We start from the raw sequence: 14430 nt of genomic DNA on the forward strand, positions 1-14430 counted from the left end.
ACCAGACCATGCCATTGCAATTTTTATACCTATCTCTTGGTATAAAACAAACTCATCTGTCCTGGTACAGGTCAGACCACCATGGTTAAGGTTACTGGGTAAGGGTCTGATTGGATCTTCTCTTTGGCCTAACTTTGGACTGAATCTTCCACTGAGTACCAGGCACACAATGGCCACATGATAAATATTATTTATCTGTAGCAAGGCTGTAGGGGTAGGTTTGACCTCAAGAGAACCCATAGATGTGCATACTGGTATGCAACCTTCACTTCCAAACGTTATCCCTAGAATGAGGATAAGATAACACCTATTCGAATTAATGTGAACAGTAAAGACACTGCTAAAGGATGGCACACAAGTTCAACTGAAGAATGATTATAATTTTACAAAACTTTGTTGATAATAAACCATATAATATTAGCACATATTTCCCTGCAGAATTGCCTCAAGGTCAGCTATAATTATTTAGGGGGATGTGACGGAGTGTTTCTGTTGAATTGCTTTTAGCATTGGTCCAAAGTGGTGGTGATGGAGGGGTTCTTTAAATAGCCCCAAGAATGCTGAGCTTTAAAAAAAGAGTAGGTGATGTTCTCAGCATCCCATCCCAGCCAAGCTATACAACTAACTGGCACAGGTATAAATATTCATGTCAATAAATAGGATACCGCTGAATCCACACACAGAATCACCTGCACATTGTCACTCTGCTGGAGATATAATTTGTTGGGGGAAAGCTTTCCGTTAGAGGAAAGCCTTACAAAGCAGCCAGTGGCCCTGTGTTAGAAAAGCTCTGATAGTGTGGGGAGGGGGTCCAAGTCACCTATTCTCCCATAGAGCCAGAAGATTCCATATTGACGAAGTAATTAGACCGCTCACCTATCCCTTTGTTCAAGGATGACCTGACATCATAGAAGATAAATTTGCCAATTCATAATTTAGAGACAGAAAACGATCAAGGAAAAGACATAACTCATACCCGATGGCTTTCGAAGGTGTAATTTTGAGTTCTAGATGTGATCCTTTCCATTCTTCTATGCCACCTTGCAGTCCCATCTCCACCTATTGACAACAGCTCACAAAGGAGAAATCAGTTTTCTCCAACGAAGTCTCACTGGCTATACAAACCTTTATATAGGGACCTCACTTTAGGGGAGGTCCCACGACCTGCAGTGCACAGCCGACACAAAACACGCTCAATGGTATTTTTGGGGATGTTTTGTCTTATAAACCTTTGATTGGGCACTTTTTCTTAAACCTGACTTGTTTTCTGCTTATATATTATGTTTTCCGACTGTTTTTCTGGGATTCCTGTGTGTGTGTATATGTGTGTTTGTTCGTGTGTGTGTGTGTGTGTGTGTGTGTTTGAATATGCATGAGCTTCTTGTGCGCTCTCTGTTATTTTTTTTTCTGTTTGTTTTCCTCTATTCTGTTAGGGTTTTTTTCATTTTTTTTTTCCTAAAGAGACAAAATGAAGGCATGGAGTTGGAAAAGTGGAAGAGAGGAGAGAATCTGAGAGGAGAAGAGGGAGGAGAAACTGTGAATAGAATACATTGTATAAGAAATTTATTTTCAATAAAAACAGAGAAGAAAACAATTTCTTATTGTTATTTTTGTATGCTGTGCCCACCAAAAGCACCCTTCTTCGTGAATATGATTTATTAAACAACAAAATATTCAGGAAAGAATGCAGTGCCAATCACCACAGTTTTTACATCTTCTTAGAAAATGTAAAGCTAGTGTATGGCTCCCACTGGGACTATTGTCCTGTTGTTTTTAATATTGGTCATTCAGCTCTTTTGAAAACTACAAAAGTTCTTACTCTCTGAGCACTTTATTTCACTTTTATTAAGGGGTGAATGTGTTATATATTAGACATCACGTTACTGAGGCATGTAAACCTACCAAGAATACTTTAGGGCCAAGCCATGTGCAATGCTTACTTTTGGTGTCCACACATAGCTGATTTCAACAAATATTCTCAGTTGAAGCTGTCCAAGTTACATTTTACGATTTTTTGAGACAAGTACGGAGAAGGTAAATAAAGCATTTCAAGGATTGTTTCACTAAATGGATGCTACAGACAGGAATGGTGTGTTTAATGGTGCAGATCCCTGCCATTTGATGCATCTTTGACCCGCCTATGTCCACTATCATCTTCATCTGAAGAGACAAAACTATGTAGACTGTTTCCTTCTAATATGTGAAACAGTGCTAGGTCATATTTAGAGGCACCATACTTTGTCCCCTCTAAGACCCTTTAGCTGTTAAGAATTATTGTGACAGTCCTATTAACCTCTCACTTCTTATATCTTGATCTATGCAAAATCCCAAGGGACAAGAAGCTAGATATCCCCACCGTGGTAAGACAGAGGTCAAGAAAAACAAAAATAAAAACAAAAACTCCCACTCACTTGTATACGTGATGAGTGTGACTTTAGGAAAGCTTTTTGGGGGTTGGGGCTGGGAGGTATCTGATGGCTCAGTCAGCGTTCACTCACAACAACGAAGGCCAGTGCCCTGATATCCACACTCCATCCTGCAGTACTCACGTTCACACTTACCGAACGTCAGCCCTCGTGTCCAGGAGTAACAGCCAAAGTGGATGGCCATCTGGACCAGTTCCCCCTGGGAAATAGTCATCAGGAGGATACCAAATGCAATCCCTGGCCGAAGATACCCTGCGGTATGAGCTCAGAGCAGCACAAAGACAGTAGAGCTCAGGGCAGTATTTCTCCAGAGAGCTATTTCAGATTCCATATAAAAGTAACTGGTAGCCTTGGATAAATCATTCCTCTCATTTATGTGCTGAACGAGAGAAAACAAGTCAACAACTGATGCATGCAAAAGCATTTGGAGGTGATGGATGGGGACATTATGGTGCATTTCGTCAATGGCATGCCATTAGAGAAAGCCATTTCATAGAGTAAATTAAGAAAACAAACCGGCTACGTGACACACTTGGAGTTGCCACTGGCCACGCTGCTTTTTCTTCTCCTGGAATGAAGCTGCATTGGACTGGGGATATCACTGTCACAGAGTCCCTTCTCTGGGCTAGCTGCCTATGTCTGTCTGAGACTTGGACCTTCATCTTATACTTCTCTATAACTGTGGCCACTCAGGCAACCGGGAAGCTTATGTCTGGCCAACCCTGGTTTTCCTTCATTGTCTTGGCTTAACCCTGTTCTTGTTGTTCACCTTCATGTGTCAGTAGTTTATTCTCTCCCCCTAATTGTAAGTTTCTCCTGAAGCAAGTACTGGGTCCCACAAATAAATCTTACTAGCATAGAACCCGGTTTATAGCATTCAGTACATATTTGTTGATTTTGTCTGCAATGAACATTGCTCATCTTTCCACAGGCTGAGCTATTGTTTGCCACACTTACGATTTCATTAAGAAATCATGTCCTTGACTGGAGCAACTGGAAGCAAGCGTATAGAAGGAATGGCCACTAGACTCGGTTCACAGGCACACAAGCAACACTCAGGACGTGACACAGAATGGTGGAAGTGTGGGCAGCCACTGCAGCATCAAAGGGACCGAGGGAGCTGAGGGAAATGACCAGAAAATATGAGTTCCTGGAAGAATGAAGTAGTTGTCACGTGAGCGCGATAGTGGCCACTAACAGGTGCATGGTGGTGAGCCCAAGCATGGGGGAAGCATTTGTGTTCCAACTCACTTGCTATTCCAGAAGCTTCTAAGGGAAGCTCAACCTATCTCCAAGGTCACTAACATGGAGGCAGAAGAGGGCCATGCACTCACAGGTCCTTTCTCTTGGTGAGCAGGTTCAGAGAGCGCTCAGATGCACCTCATGGTAACTGGGGCCCCATAAAAATCAAAGCTGATTGATGGGAGGAGGCGCTCTGCATTTGTGTGTTTAGTCTGTTCCTGCTTTTAGTGCCACTGTGGCTGTGCCTCCTAATGGAAATGCATTCCTCTCTCAGCAGCACCCACATACAGATGCCCATGGATAGGAAAGAGCCTTTTACCTCAGGATTTTTCTCTTGTAAGGCATTGCTTATCCCGGAAGGAAACAGGAGGAGTCAGGGGAACCCATCACAATGTTCTTTCAGGTAGTTCAAAGACACACAGGAATTTAAAAAGCTCATTTCAGGCCGCCAGTGTGGGTTTTCAGTTCCCTAACACGCCATGCAGTCTCAAGGATTAGCTTTCTCCTCTGAAGGGCTGTGACTAGCAGAAAGTAAGATAAATGGTGGGGCTTTAATCTCCTTTTAAAAACAATCTTGCTTTAAAAAATTATAATGAGCAGAATAATTAAATCCTCCTCATGGGTCGATGGCATTACCTTCTCAAGTCTCAGAAATGTGTGGTGAGGGATGAATTACAGCCATTCCACGGGGTGGAATCTGGGGCTGGGGGAAGAAAAGCACACAAGCCAAGGCCATCAGTGTGTTTCAGGGGTGGACATCTTACGAGAACCCAGCAGCTTTCAGAATTTGCACACACATGCATGTGTCACAGCATGAGAGAGAGCCAACTGTGTTCTGATGCAGTCAAGGCGGAAACCATGCATTCATCTCTCTCTTGACCAGGAGGAATGGGATATTTTCAGAGTTGCCGTAATCACTCCGTTTGCCCCTCACAGGTTAGTGATCCTCTCCTGCAAAATTGCACTGTGTCTGGCCAAAGCTGACCTCACCGTCCTGATTATTCCTGAATGTTAAGTTGAAGACTGTTCAAGCTCAACATTAAAAGTCCAATACCAGCATGGGTTCTATCTTTGATTAGCTTTGTGACCATGGTAAGGTTAGTGGTCCTCTGCGAACCTCATATGAGCTGTAGAGGTGAATTGTATATAGGTACCAGGTAAGGGTGGGGTTTCTTGGGGAGCTTGGATAATGGCACATTTTCATCTTCCATGGAGATATGAGGCCGGTATTTAAAACAGAAGGAGGAAAATGGTTAAGAATTTAAAGAAGAGCTAAGCTCTATAGCTCTCTCACACACACTCAGCAATTTTGCTAATGGTTACAAAGTAGAAGAAAAACATTCTGTCTTAAGGCTGATTTCTAGCAAGAAGACAGGAACTTTCTATGAAAGCACAGACAAAGACTTCTGAAGCAAGAGCCTTCCTACCCAGGCACAGCAGCGTTCAAAAATGCCTCAGTTCTAAGACAAAGGATACCTCACTTCACTGTTGCTTAGCAATTAAATAAACGAGATATAGCACAGGAAAAGACACAAAGAAGCAAACAGACAGAGAGGGGTGTCCAAGGTTTGCCAGAGCCACATAATTTCAGGGGACTTGAGGAATGGCATCATTCTTGGGTACACCAAGAGCTTTATCTGCAACGGACAAACCCCAAACCCTCCCAGCTGACCTGGATCACGATCTTATTTACTTATGAGATGTAGGCAAAGGCAGATGTAATGCTGGCCATCTGTCAGGGTAATACCGACCTGTCCCTGAAGGGGATTTCAGCAATCTCCTATCATCTCTGTAAGACAAAATAATGTTGTGACACAAGGGCAAATCATCCATGAACACAGCTAGAAGGGAGTGGTGAGAGATGCAGGGAGAGAGAGAGATACCCCAAGAGATGGCAGACACATGTGTCCCATGTTAATAATCTGTTACTCAAAACCCCTCTCTAAGCAGGGGTTAGAAGAGGTTGTGTAAATTGTGACATCCATGAGAGAAAGTCTGGCTCTTTCTTATAAAAAGCTTCTCATAAAAGCCCATACTTCTTAAAAAAGGGGGTTGATTACCATTCAGAAAGCATGAACACAAACACAGTTCCTCACACACAAGGCCACTGAACTTCTCTGGGGTAAAGGGTCAACAGACAGAATCCTGACTGAGGAACCTAGAGACAGGGCAGGATGACCAAACTGAGCAAACACACACACATTGTATACCAGATGCCAGGCAGAGATCTCCATGTCAGAGTTTACATAACATGCTTCTTCCTGAAGACATTGTTGTTAATCCAAGAGGAAGCCAGGATTTGGACAGGCTCGGGGGCTTCTGTGGCTGTCGTGGTGTCCTGGGCCTCGAGCACAGAGGAAGGGGTCCACCTCAATGTTGCCATCAAGCCACATTCCAGGGTACACCAGCAGGCTCTTACACGAGGAAGAGATAATGTCCCAGGTCCTCCAATTTTCCCTTATAGCTCTCCGGCATTAGTTTTTCTCGTTCATAGGCAGAGTAACAGAAAAGGCATCGCTATGGACTCAGATCTACCTTAGAGCCTTCTGTTTTCCGAAGCAAAGCTATTCTGTTGGCAGTGAAGTCGCTTTCCTATAAACTGGGGCTTATGAATGAGTGCTTAGAATTTGAGGAAGAAGATAAAGTATGAAACCTATTAGGCGGAGTCCCTGGGAATGAAATAGAACATGGTGGATTTGTAGCCACCATCTTTGAATGAGTCCTTGATATAAGGGCCAACAGAGAAGTCCTTAGGACAGTTGCTGTGGGATCTCTGGAAGCAGTTCATGCATGTGGAGTGTGACCTGGTTGCCGGAACTTCCGTGGGTGGTCTGTCCAGTGTCCAGATCCAGCAGCATGGGTCATTTCCTGCTAGCACACACTGGATGGCAATCTTAGCAAGTGTTTCACTTGATTAGTTTGTGTTCAAATGTGCTCTCCACGGCTGTCCACACACATGTTCTCGGGATCCCCCCTGAGAACATCCCTGGAGATCTTCCTTTGTCTTCTAGAGAGGTCTGGGCACATGTCTTGGTTAACTGCAAGGTGAAATATCCAGTCCCCCACTTCTCTGTCCACCCCCTGGGAAGGGGCAGGAAGGCAACAACCTTCACACCAAGTCAGCGGGTGAAGGGAGGATTGTCAGTTTCTCTTAGGCCCACATCTGACTCATCTTAGCTACCAGTCATGGACTCTTGTTGGGAAGCCCATGCACCTGTTGTACAGTCTCAGATCAGAAACTGACAAGTCCGATAGATGCAACTAAAACAGACTAAGACGATTTTGAGGATTTGAGCTGACGTTCTAAGAACAGGGCTCCAGCTGGCCTGGAAATCAGGAGTTCCTTTTAGGAATTGCATCAAAGGAAGCACGGTGGATAGACAGAAAGTAAATGCGATTCCCAGGGCACTGACTGAGAAGCAGCCCACAGAGGCAACACAAATTTAAGATCCTATTACTGTGCTGGGTGTGGTGGTACGCACTTGTAAACCCGGCAGTTAGAATGTGGAGACAGGAGGATCAAAAGTTCAACGTCATCCTCTGTTACACAGAGCTCTAGGCCAGCCTGGGTTACATGAGACTTTTTTTTTTCTTTTTTAAGAAAATTGAAACAGTAACAATAAAATAAAATAAGAGCCTTCTATAGACAACCAAAATCCCACAAACAACAATAGCGAGATCCTGTTGCTTTTTTTTCAATGGTTCTTCTAGACCCGTGGTTCTCAACCTGAGGTTGTGACCCCCACAGGGGTCGAATATTAGATATCTCACATAGTGGATATTTACATTATGATTCACAGCAGTAACGAAATTACAGTCATGAAGTAACAACAGAATAATTTTATGGTTGGGGTCACCACAACAGGAAGAACTATACTGAAGGGTCACAGCTTTAGAAAGGTTGAGATGAGTCACCATTCAAGGCAAAATAAAAGAGGAGATGCACACAATTTCCCCAGCCTACATGTCAGTGGATAATTAAAACAAAGCAAAACAACAACAAAAAAGACAAACAAACAACCGCCCCCACCCTCCGAGTGGGGTAGAGGTGACCATTCATGAGGACAAACGAGAATGCTCAGTGTGTGGGTACCCTGTCTTCTGTGGCATCCCCTATCAATGTTATTGATACACCCCAAACAGCATTCACAGCCTCAACTGTACCCCAGACATTACAATGGCCAAAGACAGAAGCTGCACCTCCTGAAACCTAAGGCAGGACAGATGGCAGTGTGCTACAAGGAGCAAGTACTATCAGGGCCTTATCGATGAGCCTGCCAGCCTGTGACTGGTAGGCCGTAAACATTTATTGAAAATTGGAAAAACAGACCCACTATTCTAATTGTTCAGAAGGGGATTACTTGAACTGCTTGCAAATAAATCGTCCTAGCCCCAGGATAAAGCTACCATCCTCCCCGAGGCAGCCCAATCACGCAGCACAGATTTTAAAAATCTTGCAATTTTATTTGCATATAAAGGCCGCTAGATATAGAATATCACAATAAATTTAAAGAAAACAACTGCTTCCCTAAATTTCAAGGTAACATAAAATAGAATAGAGCTCAATGGCATCGACAATGGGAAGAACAGAAAGGATTATTAGCGACAATATTTTGTGCTAGCGAAGATTGCATCAACACACAGTGCAAAATGGGAAGGAGGAGGAAGTAAGAAGACAATGCAGGGCATTTAAATAGAAAGGACCACTAAGCCTTATTTTCGTTCGCTTCCAATACATCCACTGAAGTCTATACACACTTGTTCCCCTGTACTTAGACTGAACCCAAGCTCTTTAAGACCTTGAGTTTGAAGAAAGCATGGGTCAGTTCCTTCGGACTTCTGACGTGCCGCTCGCTGCACAGGGTTGCTTCGCAGTTGTACTGTCCTTGGCAATTTAAACTCCCAAGTTAGTCATAATGCACAAAAAATATTTATATATATATGTATATATATATATAAATCCACATTGAAAAGGAGTCTGCACACTTTTTTTTTTCCCTTGAATGAATATCTGCTCTTGACAGATTCTTGTTTCCATCTTTTTAAAGCTCAAATAATTTAAAAGAAACAAACAGTGAGAGTTTGTATAAGCACGGTATGGCTCTCCCTGGCTAAGCCTCTGAATGAAGGCCATTCGTCCCCACCTCGGACACAGTCTTCTTTATAGCCAGTGTGAAGCTAAGGTTTTCCCAGACCTACTTCTGTTGAGATTGCTTTAAAATTGGGCCACATCTGTAAAATAAAAATGATACAGTACCAAGAAAACAACAACAAAACACTGAAAATTAAAATGCAGCAAACAATACTCAAGGAGTTGTGCAAATCTGGGTGATTTTCAAAACACTGCCTATGTGTTTCTTTTCTTCTTAAATTTTTTTTTTCTTTCAGCTTAAAGCATATTCAAATAAGACTTTTTAAAATCATCATCTATTTTTTTTTTTTTAAAGAAAGCTTGGCTGTCCTTTGGCAAACACTAACAATTTACAATGGCGTGGCCTTTGAGCAAACAGAAGTCATTTTACAAATTCACAATGCTCCTTTGATTTCAAATGGATACCCCACTTAAAAAGCAAAAAGAAGCGACACAACTCTAGCATCATTTTTTTTCCTGTTCCAACAATTTACAAAAAGAACTCACAGGATTTGGAAATAAACAAGTCAGAGAAATGTAAGTTTATAATTAGAAAAAATGGCAGTTTGTATTCCGTCCCTCACATTCCGACAGGATGCTCAGAGCTTTAGGAGCCCTGTGGGTTTGGAAGGTCAAATATGATTGGAGGGTTGGTCGGCTGAAAGCTGACCGTACAGGTCGAGGCGTTGATGTAGGTGGTATATCCGTCGGTCATGATGCCGTACCCTGTGGGAAGACGGTGTCACAGTTACTATACTATATACAAACAACAGCAGCTGAACTCAGGGCCGTCAGGCAGGGAGAACGACAACATCTTTGTCAGAGGTCAGGGGGATGACATTCAGTGGACCTTCCCAGACACCACGCATTCCCCGATCTCCTGTCGAATTCTGCTCTGTTTTCTATAAAAGGGGAGAATTCTCCCCTTCAACAAAGAGGGAGTCTTCCCTGTGCCTTTTTGCTGAAATGCTGAACTCATCAGGGCAAAGACACAATACCTGTGTGACTAAGAATAGGAAAATTCTCCCCCACCCTTTAACTATCATTTGCACTCCAAACCCCTGCATTAACTACTGAGTTTCAGGGAAGGACATGAGCATCTGAGAGCACTCCCCTGGGCTCCCCACGGGTGATGTGGCTGGGGGGGTTGTCGAGATCTGAGGTGTGGGTGTTCAGCCTCCTCATCACTGCAGTTATCTGTCTCCATGACAATTTTCCTCAAGTGACTTTTTCTACCTTGAGTGATGTGGCTTTACTGCTTGCTAAGTTCCATTTCACTCAAAAGCATTGCCTCCTCAGGGTGCTGGAGAGATGGCTCAGAGGTTAAGAGCACTGGCTGTTCTTCCAGAGGTCCCGAGTTCAATTCCCAGCAACCACATGGTGGCTCACAACCATCTAATGCGAGATCTGTTGCCCTCTTCTGTTGTGCAGGTGTACAGGCAGACAGAACATAGTTAACTTAATAAAGAAATAAAGTAAAAAAAAAAAAAGCATTGCCTCCTCAACTGTGGTAGGAAGGTAGGGGCATCACCACAGGGGCCCCATCTCCGCACATGGAGGGAAAGAACCCCTACACCAAGCAGAACTGATCTATCGAAAGGAAACTGAGAAAATGTCATGGCACCCCTGGCATGTAGACTTCCTTTATAGTTTTTAGCATGTTGACATTTTTAGGCTCCTTGGAAGTTTGCACGTTTCCTTGGACAGCTTACAGCTTCCGCAATGAGTCTGTAATTCTATGTTCACACTGAACTCTGTGGCATATAAAAAGACGGCCATGAAGAAATAAAATGACCAGGACTTGCAGAAATTACTGATAAGGTTCTTATCCTTCCACCCTCCCCTTGCTCCATTTGCTAAAATTTTTCCAAGTAAGCCTGTGGAGATCTTAATGAGGGTCAATGGAAAAATCTCTTAAGAAAAGAAAAGCTGCATTTAAAATGTGCTCTGTTTGGTTCCGGGGTCATAAAGTCTTGTTATCTCTCTCCATCAAGAGGCTGGTATTTGCCCTCTCTCTGCCCTCTTTAGCTGTCTTAAGTGAATAAAAGCAAGACAAGTTTATTTGAATATGATCACTTCCCTTAAAGCAAGTTTATTATTGTGGGGCTTCAGTGGAATTCTCCAATTGTCTGGCAAGGTTAAGGTAAATTAATAACTTAAACTTCTTTCTTGAAAGGGTGAAATTCAAACTCAATGGAATCCTACAGGAATTCAAACTAGTTTTCCAGATACTCCACCCCTCAGATTCCCCCACTCTGTGAGCTCCAGGAAATGCAGTTCAGATAGGCAGTACCAACTCCGTTCTCCCCTTCTGCTAGAGAAGTGTGCCCCTGCAAAGGAGACTAATCTCCACCCTGTCCAACCCCCCATCCTGCCTCCTGTCCAGGAGCTGCACCCCTGCTTTCCAGCCACTCGGCTGGTGCCTGCATTTGGAGCAAGCTGAATTTTCTCTGGCCTCAGTAGGACGGCTTTTCTAACTAGGAAGTTGCTGTGCTTGTGGACTCTGTGGAGTAAACTGTGAACTCTGTTTCACCGAGCACACAGCCTCACACACCTCAACTTGACTCTGACATTCATTGGTCACTCCAGAGAGCCTCAGGAAGCAGGGACTGGGCAACAGGGCAGCTGCCCGCACACGCGCTTGTGCTGCCCACAAACATGCCCTCCCAGACCAGTCTTGTAGGTTCCCAGACCCCAAGACCAGCTGACAGAAGGCTTTGTCTACAAAAACCCAGTGACATATGGTTTGAAAAAGGCAGAGCAGACAACACCCAGGGCCCCGAGTGCTTCTTGAGGCTACTGGGTTCTGGGGTCTTGACTCATCTTACCTTGAAAGGCAGAAACCAACAAGTGGGCATTATCTTTTCAGTTTTCCTTAACTTCAGCCAACAGTGCTAATGATTTCTGACAATTCTGAGCACAGGAAGGGGATGCTGATCTGCAGAGGGTTGCTTCCTTCCACATCTGCTAGGAACCTTTCCTTGCATGTATGGAGTGTGTTCCTGGCTCCTCACTGTCTGTCATGTAAGAGCCCCACAGTTATATGCAGGGACTATGGATGCTTTGGGTTTGTCCAACCTTGAGGGCTTCCTGTCTAACTCCCTTAAAGAGAACAATCTGGCCTTTGTGGTGATGCAGCAGTGGTCACTGGTTATTTCTCTTTATAGCCCCGAGACTCCAGTGCTAACTGGGAGAGTGTACAGCATTTCTATTTGCCTTTCTACTTAAAAGACAAGTATTCATCAGCTTCATACCTGTGGGCTTTGCTCATGAGGTTTCATCTCATAAGAGGGTTCCCTTGCGGTAAAGTTTGAGAACCACTGTGCTCCTATCGTTCCCTGTCTAGCCGAAGCTGCTAGCTTCAGGAGGGTCACCTAAAACAGCACAGTCGCCATCCCTGTGTTCTTACCTTCGTGAATTCCACCAAATACGTGGAGTTTGGGCCGAACTCGCCTCTGGACTGTGTTTAAGAGCTCCACGCAGCCCACCCTCTGAAGCTCCTTTGGAACCCAGTCTCGGAAGCCTGAGGGTAGAATGCAATAAATACTCTTAATTTTTGTTCTTCAGGTAAGGTTTCATTCCGACTTTCAGGAAGCCATAACTCACGAAAGGCTTATTATGTTATCTGTAATCCTAGCCTCTCCATTACAGCTCACTGCGGCTTTTAAGGAACTTTCACTCATCGCTTTGTCTTCCTTGGATTCTTGATTAATTTTTTTTTTTTTTTTGGTTTCCATTTTTTCCCCCTTTCCAGTTAATTAACATTCTTTTCCTGCAAGAAGTTTGATTTATTCAGCCACAGGTTTCGCATCTTCTTCATGAGATCAATGACATCTATTCCCGGCAGCCCCATAATAGCTCTTTTCCCCTCAATTCACTTGCTTTCTCTTTTTCAAAATTCTTTCTTATACATACAAGTTTATTCTCATGATGGTTCACAGAAAGGGGATCTGGAAGGCTGCCTGGGAACTGGACACAGGATACCGTGCTCTGCTTGGAAACATCACGCTTAACCCTTGGTGGTTCCTGACAACCAAAGATTTGGAGTACCCCGTTGCTTCTCCACTTTGGCAACAGACATGACCTCATGGTGGCATCCAGCAAGCTTGGGCTAATTGACTAGTTTTAAAGTAAAAGCCACTTAGTCCTCTGCTTAATGCAGGAAATCTATAAAAAAAAAAACTGACATCAATTATAGCAAAAGTCAGCTATCTAGATGATTATGGTCTGAAATGAAATCCATATACCTCAGCAGGATGGGGCCTAAGAAGGCAGGTGGGATGAAAGGCTAAGTCATAATCTGTGGAAATCCATTCCACAGCTCCATTAGGTACTTTCTACTGTTAGAAATGGCTGGGCAGGAAGGGACAGATTTTTGTTCTATTTGGCTAGGCAGGAGGCATGAATATTTAGTTTCTGTAAAGACGGGCTAGCTGGGGTGTGGGGAATGCCTAGAGAGAATAAGAAGACTATCACATGAAAGCGGGAGTGCCTAGCAAAAAGCAAACTAGGGTATTCAAAACTATCAAGAAAAGGGAAAATTCTGAATCCATGGTGATTAGCATTATTGCCTCATGGATTTTTTTTTTTTTCTTGAAGAAGGAAAAACACTTCACTGTGTGTCTGAGCACCTCAAATAACATCTTGCTGAGATTATAGCAGCAGAGGGCAAATGGCACCTATAGCTTCCTTCACACTGAGAATTCGAGAATTCAAACTCTCCAGCCCCACTCCTTCCCCCCAGCACAGCATTTCCCAAAGAATCCCAGACTAAAGTTTTAAGTCTTTACATCGTGAAAGCCTCATCTGGCTCCTTAGGAAGCTTCCGGGTGTGCTCCTCTCACTGATACATGCACACGACGGTTTACTTCGCGTTTACCACAAAACGAGAGAAGGTGGCCTCTGCTGTAAGATGTCGGGATTCTGTAGACTACAGTGCTGAGACTTAGCTATTGGTACCACTTGCTTCATGCTAGTCAAAATATTTGGTTAGCAATTTAATGATTAAATTAGTCTAAATAGAGAAATGAATTGATAATGTTTGATCAGGATGTTTGGACAATGCAGGAAGAGGTGAAGTGCTCCACAGAGCATGACTTGGTGGTTCCATGTATGCCACAACAGAATCAGCTTTTCTTCCCAGCTTCCCCATTGCTAACATGTGGCTCCAGGCCTGCAGCCTCCATTCTCCTGTCCACTCACTAAGAAACACGGATCACCCCCTTTGCAAGGGAAGGAAAGCGGCACCGAGTGGTTCTTAACAGAGGTATCTGCAAAGGTTAAATGTGCATCAGGAATGAGGAATAGAATATTTTATTCTGCAGGCTGGTACAAGAGTGAAGGCTCACACTTCAAAAGGTAACGACAACAAAAATCATAAAAGTTACTTACACCCACGTCATTGCCCCTTCAACCTAGTATGACAAAAACAAAACAAAAAAAACCCCAACCAAACAAACAAAAAAACCCTCTGTTAATACTACACGTTACAATAATACTAAAAAGGTGTTCTTCCATTTAAAAAAAAAACACAAATAAGTATCAACACTTGCATTTAAAGTGAAATATTTGAATTTTTTTGAGTACACTTAGCTGGGCAGGAAGTGTCCCGGCATAAGCCGAACAAGGTAG

General features: G+C 43.5%; 1 protein-coding gene across 7 annotated transcripts in view; it reads right to left on the minus strand.

The window, feature by feature from the left end:
• Nucleotides 1-8109: 8109 nt before the first annotated feature.
• Nucleotides 8110-14430, minus strand: part of Mpped2 (metallophosphoesterase domain containing 2) — a 171816-nt gene continuing 165495 nt past the window's right edge. For all 7 annotated transcript variants that reach the window (XM_060371399.1, XM_021651470.2, XM_060371398.1 and 4 more), the window contains 2 exons: nucleotides 12209-12322; nucleotides 8110-9525 (listed from right to left, as the gene is read on the minus strand). In XM_060371399.1, the coding sequence (XP_060227382.1) occupies nucleotides 9407-9525; nucleotides 12209-12322 (233 nt within the window). In that variant the 3' untranslated portion in view covers nucleotides 8110-9406. The remainder of the gene's footprint in view (nucleotides 9526-12208; nucleotides 12323-14430) is intronic.

Source organism: Meriones unguiculatus, chromosome 18 (assembly GCF_030254825.1).
Source record: "Meriones unguiculatus strain TT.TT164.6M chromosome 18, Bangor_MerUng_6.1, whole genome shotgun sequence".
NCBI classification, from domain to species: Eukaryota; Metazoa; Chordata; class Mammalia; order Rodentia; family Muridae; genus Meriones; species Meriones unguiculatus.